Source organism: Balaenoptera musculus, chromosome 6, assembly GCF_009873245.2.
Source record: "Balaenoptera musculus isolate JJ_BM4_2016_0621 chromosome 6, mBalMus1.pri.v3, whole genome shotgun sequence".
Lineage (NCBI taxonomy): Eukaryota > Metazoa > Chordata > Mammalia > Artiodactyla > Balaenopteridae > Balaenoptera > Balaenoptera musculus.
This window is the reverse complement of record NC_045790.1, coordinates 26,351,374-26,365,088: the sequence shown is the minus strand read 5'-3', so window position 1 is coordinate 26,365,088 and position 13,715 is coordinate 26,351,374. Positions and strand designations below refer to the sequence as shown.

Here is a 13,715-nt window from a genome sequence, read left to right as displayed (position 1 = left end):
CATGGCCTGTTATCTCTATTATAACCTTTCTCCTCCACCACTGAACCAATGGTTTTTTTCACTCACAGATGCTTATTGCTTGCATCTGTTATTTCCTTAGGGGTAATAAAGTGGTGAATTTCTATTTTTGTCATTCTTTCCACATTTTATAGCTGGACTTCGTCTGTAAATAACATTTTCTTTTCAACTAGGGCAACTTTGTTACTCTGAAAGGTAGGCTCAGCTCTTTCCTTTAAACTGCCTAGCAGAGTAAGAAGTTGGTTACAAATTTGTAACTGTGTGAGGTGATGGATGTTACCTAAACTTATGGTGGTGATCATTTCAACCACATACACATACGTTGTACACTTTAAACTAATACAATGTTATGCCAATCTTTATAAAACTGGAAAAAAATATACATATGCATTAAACATGAATGAAAAGGACTATAAAATATATGAAAATTTTAATAGTGGCTGTCTCAGGATAAAAAAGAAGTTAGTGCCTAAATATTTTTGCTTTATTATTTTGTTTTTGGCTTTTTCTCTTTCTCTGGAGGATCAATATGAACTTATGGCTTTATATATTAAGAATGTTTCAATCAACTGCAATTATTGTTCTTAAACTGTCCCATCTTTGGCCAATGGTAGCCCTTCGAGTTGGTTCCTGTGTCCTTGGATAGGCCTCCGTAGATCTTGGATGGCTCACTTTTATATTCCCCACTACAGCCCGATGCCAGCCTTCTTCCAAAGAGCCCTAGCTCCTCTCACTGGGGAATCGTGTTCAGAGGCCCCAATCTGGGCACCAGGCATCTTCCTTTCAAATGTGTTGTTACTGTTTCAAGGCCTTTCAGTGGACTGCCAGAAATACATATTTTGTGAAGAAAAAAAAAATGAGTTCATACAGATATTCCCAAGTCAAATTTAATGTTACAGAGAAGTCCTTCTGTTTTAAACTTGCTTATCTTACACTGAAAATCTAGGTTCCCAACAATAACCTATATTTACTATAAACAATAGTTTCAAAATGATAATACCATTATTACAACTAACAACAAAAGTATTTAATTAAGTTTATTATGTTTTTAGTAGTTCTATTTGTCCTTAGAATATGTTCCATGAAGGATGTATAGCTTAAATACAGAAGTTTTCTCTGTAACAATAGGTCAACAACTTAATATTCAGATAGGTCTTCAATTTGCTTTGGTTTTTAGGAATTGCTACTTTCTATATAATATTTTTCTATGCCTGTCCCTTATACCATATTCCACCCTTTCCCATAGGTTAAGTTTTTTAAAATTTATTTTTGGCTGTGTTGGGTCTTTGTAGCTGCGTGTGGGCTTTCTCTAGTTGCGGTGAGGGGGGGCTACTCTTTGTTGCAGTGCGCGGGCTTCTCATTGCAGTGGCTTTTCTTGTTGCGGAGCACGGGCTCTAGGAGCGTGGGCTTCAGTAGTTGTGGCACACAGGCTCTAGAGCACAGGCTGAGCAGTTGTGGCGCACGGGCTTAGTTGCTCTGCGGCGTGTGGGATCTTCCCCGACCAGGGCTCGAGCCCATGTCCCCTGCATTAGCAGGCGGATTCTTAACCACTGTGCCACCAGGGAAGCCCCTAAACTTTTTTTTTTTTTTTCCCCCTAAACTTTTAAATTAATTTCCCATTGATGATCCCAGTGTTATTTTTTTTTTAAATATAAGCAGACATACACACATTCATATTCCCCACTGCCTCTCACAATTATTATACAAATTATTACACAAAAGGATTATTATTTATTTCTCTCTCTCTGGAAAGAGTGTATATTTTTTCTGTCCTTCACTTTTAAAAATTATCAGTATATCCTGGCTATCACTCCATATCAGTATGTAGAGAATTTCCTCATTCCTTTTTACAGTTGAATAGTATTCCACTATATGGACATTTTATTCAGCCAGTTCCTTACTGATAGACATTTGATTGTTTCCATTTTTTTATACTATAAATAATGCCACAATGTACAACTCTGTTCAAATGTAATTTTGTATTTTTCCAATCTAACTTTGGGATAGATCCCTAGAAGTGGGATTGCTGAGTGAAAGGTATAAAATGCCCACGTAATTTTGCTAGATACTGCCAAATTCCTATCCATGGGGCTGTACTGTTTTGAATTTCCTTCAATGATGTTTGATCCTATAGAGCCTCACCATCAGAACATGTTAATGAACTTTTGGATTTTTTTGGGAGGGTGCTGGGCAAATCTGGTAAGTGAGAGTGGTATGCCAGTATCATTTCAATTTACATCTTTCTTATCATGAATGAAATTAAGCATCACGTTTACATGCCATTTCATTTTCTCTTCTGTAAACTGGTTACCCAGGTATCTTTTTTTTTCTCATTTCCCTCTCCTCCTAGGTTTTTAGGTCTTTGTATATTAGCCCTTTATCTGTAATATAAGTTGCAAACACTTTCTCCTAGTTTGTGATTTGTCTTTTAACTTTGCATTTAAAAAAAAAAACACCTGTAGTCAAGTTATTAATCTTTTCTTTTAGTGCATCTGGTTTTTGAGTCACACATAGGAAGATTTTTCCCCCACTCCCAGGGTATGAACATGTTTTATTCTACTATTCTATGGCTTCATTTTATCACATGTAGATCTTTGACATATTTGAATTTTTTTCTGGTGTATAAGAAAAGGATCCAATTTTATTTTAAAAACAAAAGAGTTTTTAAAAGAAATATAAAATTTAGCTCCTAAATTATGAAGGCAGAATATTACTTGGATCATTTATGACTTGCATGTCTATTTTTCCTTAGGAATATTCTTCCAGAACAAATTTGCAATTCTGAAGAAGATGGTGATTCAACCCTGGAACATCTTCATCTTGAAAACAACTATATTAAAACAAGAGAAATATCATCCTATGCATTTTCATGCATAAGATCATATTCAAGTGTCGTTCTTAAACCACAAAATATCAAGTAATTCCACATTTTTCTTTGTTATTTGTAAATTATACTCACATATCTGTTTCAGTAGCATCTTTCATCAATGAGAGAGATATAATGTCATGTTATACTTAGTATCATTATGCTAGCCAACCTGATTCGCCAACGCACATAAGAACAACCAGACATATCTACAAGGTTTAGTCTTCTAGCAGTTTTAGTGAAGGTTTCAGTTTTACACTCTAGAAAGAAGCCATCTCATTGCAAAGTTTTCTCATGAGAATAGGATGTTGTGTGCTACTGAACTAGACTGGGAGAATCTAGAACAAAATAAGCATGTCCTTTACAACAGATCTTAGTATTGCTATTAGCTAAGAACTCCCTGAGTCCTTTTAAAAATTATGTATATTATGGTTCAAGACCAAGAAGTTGATAACAGGAAAAAATAATAGGTAGAATTTATGAACTAGTGTTCTGTTTATTATTCTACTGTTAAAGCAATAATTTATTAATTTTCTATAAGACCCTATGATACAATTACTGGTATAAATAAACTTAATTATTGTCTTAGCTTTAGTTCCTTCTATTAATTACACGTGTGGAACTAAAACACTACTATAAAGTTAATTTCCTGGTTTTGAGAATTGTACTATGGCTAAGTATGTGGTTATTAACATTAGGGGAAGCTGGGAAAAGGGTATATGTGAATTCTATATGATTTTTGTAATTTTTCTGTAAGTCTAAAATTTCTCTGTAAGTCTAAAAAGTTTAACAGTATTTTAAGATCACCCTCATTATTCTTTGCTCAAGATCAAAAGATTTTATGGGAAGCAGTGGAGTTTGCTTAAAATATATGTTAATTTTCCTTGACTAAACCTTGTAAATGTAAACCTAATGCATAAATTAAAAAAAATTTTTGCTCCTCTGGTCATTGTTAGTACCTCTTTTCTTTGCCCTAATTTGCTCAAATGTATCCTTTTACTCAGTTCAATTTAACATAAAGCTATTAGTATTCACTATATACTAGACCCTAACAAAACCATACAATATATTAAACTTTTCATTATGTAATGATCTTTTATCTTTATTTCTAAAGTAATTTGTAAAAGACACATACAGAAACCACGTTGACTTTTCTTGTTACTCTCAGTTTTGTACCTTGAAAAACCACCAGATTAGGAACTTAAGTTCTAGGCTTGGCCCCCTTGGGCAGGTTACTCTAATTTTTCAAACTTCAGTTATTCAATTTTTTAATAGTTCCCTCACCATCCTCAGAACCTTCCAGCCCCACTTCACAGGGTCATTACGAGAACCAGAGAATAAAAAGCATCTGGGAAGGGTGGTATGAAAGGTGAGTATACTTATAATTGCCAACCTTTCATATAAAATTGACAGCAACCAGCAAACCAGCATATTCAACCAAAGTTGATTATTATTTGGACAGCTTTCAAGATGTGTAAGTTTGATTTATCCCATTTAAGCTAATGTTATTTCTAAGCCCCTTTTCTTAATATCTAGGTTTTTGAGATTACAAAATGAACAAGAATAATAATATGATACAAACTGTTAGAATCAAGGGTCAAAGGCTTAAGCCAAGTGGCTAAGAAGAGAAATAAAATCCTATGGAACAAAAGTTGAGATTTATAACTAGTTTAGGAATGTAGAAGCATTGCTAATTTAAATTGGCCAAGTTGAATGTAAGAGACAGATGAAAACAAGAAGATATGGTTATTCATTTAATCAACAAGAACCCCTGTGCAATGCTTCTTGCTGTGTGAATATAAACACATTGACATAAGTGGCAAACTAAACAGTAAACAAAATTAGTGTCAGAGGGGACTCAAACTGACTCAAACTGAATAAGGTGAGTCAAAAGAATTAGCATCCTGGACAACACTGAAACACTCCAGCATTCATTTCTCATTCTGACTTTAATCAGATGTGTCCCAGGTGCTGTTCTACAGAGACAGGGATGAATAGATCAGATGAGGTCTCTGCCCTCTGGCGATGCATACTGTGTTAGGGGCAATAAGCAGGAAATCAAATAGACAATCAAAACAGGCCAAGTGTGATGAAGTCAGCAGAACAGGTTGGTGATGCAATGAAGCATGCTGGGTTCCTGAGGTCCCTCTGCCTGGCCCTGGGGGTACTCCCAGATCGTGGGTTTCTAGAGTGTGCAAACAGCACAAGTTGCAGTAAGACACAGCAATCCCTGGAAGCCTTGGAGTAATACCAGGCCCAGGAACACACTGAGACCCTATCGTGCACTCAGGGACACCCTGTTGGGAGCGGAATCTCTAGAAAGGCTAAAAATCAGAATGACTGATGAAAGCTTTGTTTTTAAGTTGGAAGATGCTTTTATTTCTGATTTTATAATTTAAAATATAAAATATGTCTAGCATTGAACTTGTTTGCTTTGAAACTTCATCATGCTCTGGATAGAAGCTTTAATTCCATTTTTAAAAAAGTGATAAATGTCCATATAGCAAACATTCTTCATGATATATAATGTTTAAAATAAAGAGGTGTTCTGTTTGGCTTCAGAAATATGCTGTAATTACTAATACATATGTACACTAAGGAAATCCTGGCCCAGCTATGGTCTGAAAATATTAATGGTGTGTCATCTTTGCACATAAGTACAAGGAGTACTAACTAACTTTTCAATTTTGAGATTTGGCTTATTGTAGATTAAAATATTTCAAAAAGCACTAAAGATAAGATGTGGTTAAAAAAAACATATAGCCTAGAATCATAAGGAAATAATTACACCAGGAATCAGGACACCTGGGTGCCCATCTTGGTCTCCAATAATTATGCAGTCATTTTACTTTTCTGAGATCACTTGATTCAATTATAAAATAGCATGCTGTGTGAATATAAATGCATTGATGAACACATCAGTGGTTTTCAAGCATGGCTCATTAGGAGTTCATGGTGCCCTGGGGTGGAAGTGTCCCTGAAGAGGAAGTACACAGACTCTCTTCAGACAATACAGCTTTGCTACCATCAGAAAGGGTTAGCTGCCACTGCTCCTGCCTGCCTCCCTAACCACCCTTATTTCTTGAAACCAGTAGACAAGGTACTATATAAATCACACATCAAGTTTTAAGAATCATAAGGAACATTCAGCCAAAGTCCCTGGTCCTTATCCTCTGCTCAGCTCCTCCCACACTTTCAGAGAACTTCGCTGGAGAGCTCTGGTCTGAAGAAACGCTTCTCAGGTATGCAGATTACAGCTGCCTGGACACAGCCAACCTCTGAGTATGCCAGGGCAAGGAAGTTTAGTAGATGTGTCTGTTCCTTTGGAGCTCCTAGGGTGGGATCAGCCCTAAGCACTTCTGCCACAACCAAAGACTACTGACCTCCAACCTGAAACACCCTGAAAGGCAGTCAGCATGAGTACGTGTTCTGTAGGACAGGCACAACATGGCACAGTGTTGTAGCGTGCACAGACTGGGCTCACATCCTCGTCTCTGTCAGACTGTGTCACTCCCTATGGAGCAGGCAGGTCAGGATGACCCCAGCATCCTGAGGGTGAGTGTGTGGCACTTGGGAATGACAGGGAGTAGGTGGCTGAGTCTGGACTTAACATGCATCTTCTGAATGAAGTCCCCAAAGTGGAAAGTCTGGACACCTGAGAGTGCGTATGGCACACCTCTAAATCTGAGGGTGCAGGGCACCTGGTTTGGCAGGCGCTGCCAACAGGAGCAAGAAGATACAACAATCTCTCCCTGGGCTTGTATTGTCAAATGACTCTACACACATCCCTTAGGAGTCAGGCTTGTGAGGTTAAAGTTAACTACTCTTAGGGATGACTGCTTTTATTAACATGGAAAACACCACCCACTACACTAGTTGAAATCTGCCCCTGGTCTGCATGGACACCACTAAGAGCAGTGAGGATGATACCCCATTCACACATAAGAATGTGATTATTCCAATAACTGTTCAAACTATGTAGTATAAACCTTTAAATTCATTGGGAAGTGTTAATAAATTATAACGCTTGTTTCAAGATAATTTTAGATTTGGTAAGTATGTGGAAACTTAAGCCACAGATGATGGGTATATGGCTAAAGGATAAAATCCCAAATTTTTACTGGTGCCACACATTATGTTAAGCATAATACTGTGTGCTATAGGCAAAAATGGCTTCTCTGAATTGACAAATTTAGATCAGGAGTAATAAAGAAAGCCTGTGGTATATATGATACGGGAAATAACTAGCACTGAGTTTGGAGAAGAAAAGATCAACAGGCTTGAGCTGGGCCTTGAAATAGGATTTGAATCAGTTGAGGGGGAAGGAATGACTGACTAAAAGAGGCATGAGCCAAGCATAGTTGAGGTTCACCAATGGAGGAAAGATTATACAGGAAATAAGAGGCCTGGGATGGCTTGGAAGGCCAGTAAGAAGAGACCAGACTTACTGTGATGAGAAATGTAGTGCACCACCAAAAACCTCTGAAGGGAGGAGTATGTCATGAAAGCAATGGCTTCAGGAAGGAAAAAGAGCCACCACTGTAATAATCTAGAAACAGAATAAGTGGGACCCACACAGCACAGGTGACAGGAAGAACAAGCAGGAACAGGAATAGGTATGACAGAGAGTTTGAAAGAAAGAAAAAAATATCTACATTCTCATCGTGGAGATTAAGTCTGAGGGCAAGTATGCCATAATTACTGACCATCTGTGGTCTTCTGAGGGGCTCAATCTCAGAAGGACATTATGAGCCATGAATAACTGAGAATATATTAAAAATAAAATGAACTGATTGAATGTAAAAAGAAAGAAAGAGAATAAAGAAAAGAAAAGAGAAGAACTACTAGTGGATAGCAATCTACCCTGTAAGGGACACACACAAAGAAGAGAAAAGGAGACAAAAAGGAGAACTGTTCTGAGTCTCATTGATACTGCTGAGAAGCTGTGAGAAAGGGACAGTTTGGGTGAGAATATGTTGAAGTGGAGGGGGGTGGTCACCATGGAATTCAGGCAGGAGGATGGGAATGCACTCAGCTGGAGTGGAATCCAAAGGAAAGGATACACATTGAGGGGCAGGTGAAGAGAAGGGCAGGGGAGCGGAACCCTAATGAGCACCGACTTCCAATTTCAAGGGGAGCAAGTACACCATAAGTCTCCATCTGACTTGAGCCATATGATCTGACCTCAAGGAACTTCCAAGGCACAAGACAAGCTGTGCCTAGAAGCCCAGCTCCCTGGGAAGTGACCCCTCCCTTCGGCACTTGGCATCTGTTCCACCAACCTCGTGAAAGACAGATCTGGTATTATGAGTTAGGTCTGCATTGATTATTTCTTTGCATGTGGGGTGTTGTACGGTAGATGGGTAGGAGGTGTATCTTGTTTTCCCCAAAAGATTGTAAAATTTAGAAGAGAGACAATTCATTTCTTGGATCCCTGCATTCTGTGTACAAAGTAGGTACTAAAATGACTGTTGATTCCTCAGTCTAAACGATCAGCTCATGAGTTGTCCAAAGTTGATATTAATACTACTCCTAAACAAGACAAAAAGAAATCTGCAAAATGTAAGGATTTTTAAAGGAAAAGCAATAAAGATTTATATAGGGTCATAAAATTAATAAGGAATAATTTCTCTTATTAATATTTCCTGACATGGACATTAGAAGGCACAGAGTATATTTTATAAAAAATTAAGTCATGCTTTGACAACTGTTAATACTTAGTAATCAACTGATTGTTCTCCATAACAGCAACTTTGACGATGTTTTCCAAAGCCATCATTTAAACAACATGAATTACTAGGTTCATAGATGCTGACATAAAAGAATGAAATACTCATGTTCTGCTGTTTAAGTGAAACCTCAAAGGGCTGGGTAAAACCCTCTATGATATCTATTCCATCTCTTTCCCTTATTTAGAAAACAGAAAGTTTCCTCATAGGAGAAGTACTTACAAATTGGTGATAACTGAATTATTCATCTGTCCATAGTTGAATTCAGACTCTCAGTCAACTTAAAATTCAAAAATATTAAAAGTACTTATGAAAATAGAAGTTTCTGGCCAGCTCTAACATATACCAGATGACTCCAGGGGCCCTTAAACCCTAGAAGTCTGTGAAACATGAGGTCCATCTCTTGAAATGAAAAAACAAGAACGAGTATCTTGGGTCTGAACTGGAATCCTTATTAGCTGTGGGCTTGGTCAAGTTACTTAGACTCTGATTTCCAGTTTCCTTGCCCACGAAACTGAGGAGAACATCTGCCTACCAAGGCTGCTGGGAAGGTTAAATAAGGTGATGTCCATGACAGTACTGAGCACAGGGTGGACGTCAGATGAGTGTCCATTCCTTCATGGATAGGCATTAGGAAACCAGCAGGTAGGAAGGTTCAATGACTTGCTCAAGGCTGCCAAGTCTCATAATACGGTAGATATTAACTATTAAAGGAGATTGATTCCTTAGATTGTGATATACAGTGGAAAAAGGAGTGGGCCTATTACAGTAGGGCAGGAGTCAGCAAATGCTCTCTGTAGACGGCTGCACTCAAGTGGGACTCTGCCGCCATATCAGCGTCTCTCTTGAGCTTGGCAGTCTTTGTGCTGTGTCACTGCATGCTCATATCCATCAGACAGAACAGAATGAAACCAGCTTAGAACAAGGGCTAAGCAAGGGCTCGAGCCTTACTTGAGCAAGGACTCTCTAAACACAGAGTAAAACCAGGACTCATAGAATCTAAACTGCTTATTGTCATAGATATGGCAATAGTTTAGAAGCAGATTAAAAAAAAATCCTGATTATAGGAAACAAAAGTAATTCTGACTTATAAGTGTGATTCACTGTAATAATATAACACCAAAAAGGGAGAAAAAACTGTATTTAAAATAGCCAAAGTAGAAGAATATGTGATCAGTAAACCTGTCCTGCAGATGGATTCCTACCTCAGAGATAACCCACAAGTGGGTCTACGGGGATACAGTAAGAGTCTGCATGTAAGCCTTGGCCAGGTGCAGCATGCTCTGGGCAGATGGTTCTCCTGGGGAGTTTAAGTATTTACTATCCTTGTAAACATCAGCTCTGACTAAACCCACTCCAACAGACCCAGAGGCATTTGTGAAGGATTTTCAGAGCAACTAAAATCTACTGTAAACAGTATAGATATGTGTTAGTATACATTTCATCCTATATGTCTTAAACAACGCTTTGGCATATTCTATCTAACATATTACTCACATGTCGTTGCTTCAACATGCTGTACAGGAACAGTTGAAACTATAAGTCATGTTGGAATTTGGTCTGTCACACACTGTTATGTGCAAAGAGGTGAATGTTTCTAACTCGATTAATAGAGCTTAGTGATTACACAACTAAAAAATAAAGGCATGACTGTTTCTTCTTTGACATTATGTTTCCCTTTCTACATGAAAATGGATTAAAAAACTTACAGTCTAGCATGTTTTTCCCTTTGCACAAAATGTGAAGAATGTGAATCCACACAAGGGAAAGCAGACTGCATTAAAAATAACATGTGATTGCTCTAAACGCATATTAGTTTGGAAAAGAAAAGGAATACATCATGTTATTAGAATGTCATGGTGTGTTTCTAAGTAACAGAATCTCTGTGGTCAAATAAACTTACATTGAACTATCAGCTGATACAAGCAAATCTTTTTATAAATTGGAATCTGCTGAAGGTTCATTTGCTTTACATAAGTTGAGAATTACATTCACAATTACAAAATTTATACATAAACTGTCTGAAATGCTAACTAGTATGTGATACTCAGAATAAAGAATGCATTATAAATTGTAAATCTACTCTAGGTCAGTAGTTCTTAACTATTTGAAGGATGGACCCCTCCCTTTGAGGATATGATAGAAGCTATGATGGACCTTCTATGCAGAAAAATACACATATACAAACACTCTGCATGTATCAAAAGGCTCATAAAACCCATCCTAAATCCTCTAGGGATTCTTGTACAATAGCTAAGAATCTGTACATAGAGTAACACCTTAATTAACTTAAAATAAATTTTACATGTAAATACTGCACTAGAGTCAAAGATAAATCAAAGAGTTAAAATTAATTTAAGGCAAATTGCCTTATTTCCCACAACTATTTAGCATCTATTTAGCAATATTTTTATGGCCATAGAAAAGTTGAAAGAATACAGTGAACATCTACATATTCTTCACCTACATTCACCAATTAGTATTTTGTCACCTTCATTTTATCTTTTTCACTCTTTCCATATCCCTGTCTATACATATATATGTATTTGTGGGGTACAGGGGCTGGACCATCTGAATGTAAGTTGCAGATATCATGTCACCCTAGTACTTCAGTATAAGTCTCCTAAGAACAAGGACATTTTCTTACATAACCATGAGACAATGATCACATTCTCTCACATTATCAACCCCCAGAAATTTAACATCAATTCAGTTTCAACATACAGTCCATATTCAGATTTTCCCAACTGTCCCAACAATGTCCTAAATTGCTGTGTGTGTTGTGTGTGTATATGTGGCTCAAGATCTAATCAGAGTTCACTTGCCTTTAGTCTCCTATAATCTAGAGTAGCAATTCTCTGCCTGTGTTTCACCCCTTCACTTTTTGAAGGGTCCAAGCCAGCTATCATGGAGAATGTCCCCTAATATGTATTTGTCTGATTGTTTCCTTATGATTAGATTTAGGTGAAACGTTTTTGCCAAGAATCCCACATAGATGATGTCATGTACTTCCTTTTGTATCATATCAGGAGGCACAAAATGTTGGGCTGGCGTGTTATTGGTGATGCTGAGACATTGGTTAAGGTAGTGTCTTCATCTCCTTGTAACAAAGAAATATCCTGCAAGGTAAGACTTTAGGTCTGTGTGAATATCTTGCCATCCAATAACCTTTCACTTAGTGGTTTTAGGTCCCATCTTTGCCTAAATCAGTGACTATGTTGGAGGTTTCACAGTGGTGATTTTCTAACTCTGTGATTCCTTCTGTATTCATTAGTTGGCATTCCTCTACAGAAAAAGCTATGACCCTTTTGACCCTCTTCCCTCTGTTATAAAAAGGATTTTGCATTTGATGTGTTATAATCCATTGCCATTCTTATTTGAGGTATTCAAACTGTGCCTTCACCTAGCTTCTATGTTCTGTTCACAGTCCGCAGTAATCTCTGAGTGCTTTTGTGCCTGCTGGTATGATGAAATGTTTCAGGCACACTTTACAGATTCCCTGGCCCTGATCTATTACTTGACATTTTTCTCAGGGGCCTTGCTCCTTCTAATGAAAAACGGCCCTTAGAAACACAGATCTGGAAGTTAGATGCGCTCACTGCTTTTAGGTCTTCTCAGTTGAAAGAGCCTGGAAATTTATTTAAAACAAAACCATTACTTGCACCCATTCCTGAAAGCAAACTGACCTTTGAGGCATTACTTAAAAATATTTGATACCTACATTTTTATAAATTCAACTCAATTCATTTTAAATGACAATTTATGGCATTAATTCATCTTCAGAGCAAAACATCCAACAGGATGATGACAGGCGCTCAGCCTGCAAGTTGCAGAAGCAAGTCCTTACCAGCACAGGGTATAGAAGAATGGGAGCTGAGAACCAGGGACCAGAAGCCCATCTGAAGAAGGCTGTTGCCATGAGCTCAGCCAATTGCTAGAACTGCACAGGAATTCAGGGCCGGCTTTGTCAAACTGAGTTTTTAAGATATGGTAAATTTAGACTTTGATATAAAATTTCCTGGTTTTTAAAAATACCATATGCTCCAAACAAACCATATCTGTGGGCTGAATACTGCCCATGGGTCATGATCTACTGTCATAAGTCAATTCTCATTATAAATCACAGAACCTAGTCCACCATGAAGGATGCTTGAACATTCAAAACAACCCACAAAATCATATCAAACCCATGAATTCACTTCTTTCAGAAGTCTTTGTGAATGCCTACTATATACAACCTCTGTTATGCATAAAGAGCATACATTATTTACACCCTGGGATTTGATGGTCTAGAACATTCTTAAACTAGGTATTTGGAAGGCACATCTCCTCATTCCCTCAGGGTTTCCCTGACAATCCCCCATCCCATTTTGCTTTTCTTCATGGCACTTAACACCGTTCTTTGAATAAACGGATGGACAAAATTTTCCTTGTAATTTCTACTATGAGAGACTATTACACAATCCATTCCAATGTACTCAGAAGGTTAAGGTAAACAGGGGAGGAAGCACCAGATACCAGCTGACAAACATCATAAAACTCAATCGTCCTAGTGATACTTGAGCTTGGGAAGGTGTCTCATGTGACCACAGTCACCCCTACTCCTCACCCATTGGAGTTTTAATTTGCGTGAGATGATTTCTAAGGTCCTTTCCAGTTCTCATTTGTTTGGGCTTTGACCATTGTTCTCCATTTCTACATTAGCAGGTCAGGAAAGGGTCTTAAAAATTATATGCAAGCTTGGCTTAAGCAATTTATTTTTATTTTCATCATGATTGGAATATATTGGGCCATGCAAGAAATTTGTGTTGATGTTCCTTCTATGCAATCAATGTTTCTGTTCATAAAATGTCAGTAGAGCAAATATTACTTTTCTAATTTTGAAACTTATCTTGTTTAAAACATAATAATGTGCAGATTATTCATGATTCCCAAATACACTGTTTGATATAGTAACACTAATTCTCCAGTATTTAGACCAAGCCCCAGTGAGGCAAAACCCAAACAATAAAAAACAAACATGTAGAAAAGACTTAGGTCCCCTTCATAGGACCCTTATAGGAACCATAAAAGGAAGATTTTTTTCCTCACAATACTCTAGG

General features: G+C 37.5%; 2 protein-coding genes across 7 annotated transcripts in view; one reads left to right on the top strand and one right to left on the bottom strand.

Annotated features, from left to right (window-relative positions):
• The window catches only part of ECM2 (extracellular matrix protein 2), a 36,386-nt gene extending 32,553 nt beyond the window's left edge, over positions 1–3,833 (top strand). For all 3 annotated transcript variants that reach the window (XM_036855728.1, XM_036855727.1, XM_036855729.1), the window contains exon 10: positions 2,771–3,833. In XM_036855728.1, the coding sequence (XP_036711623.1) occupies positions 2,771–2,939 (169 nt within the window). In that variant the 3' untranslated portion in view covers positions 2,940–3,833. The remainder of the gene's footprint in view (positions 1–2,770) is intronic.
• Positions 1–13,715, bottom strand: part of LOC118897018 (centromere protein P) — a 234,680-nt gene that overhangs the window by 76,751 nt on the left and 144,214 nt on the right. The window lies entirely within an intron of this gene.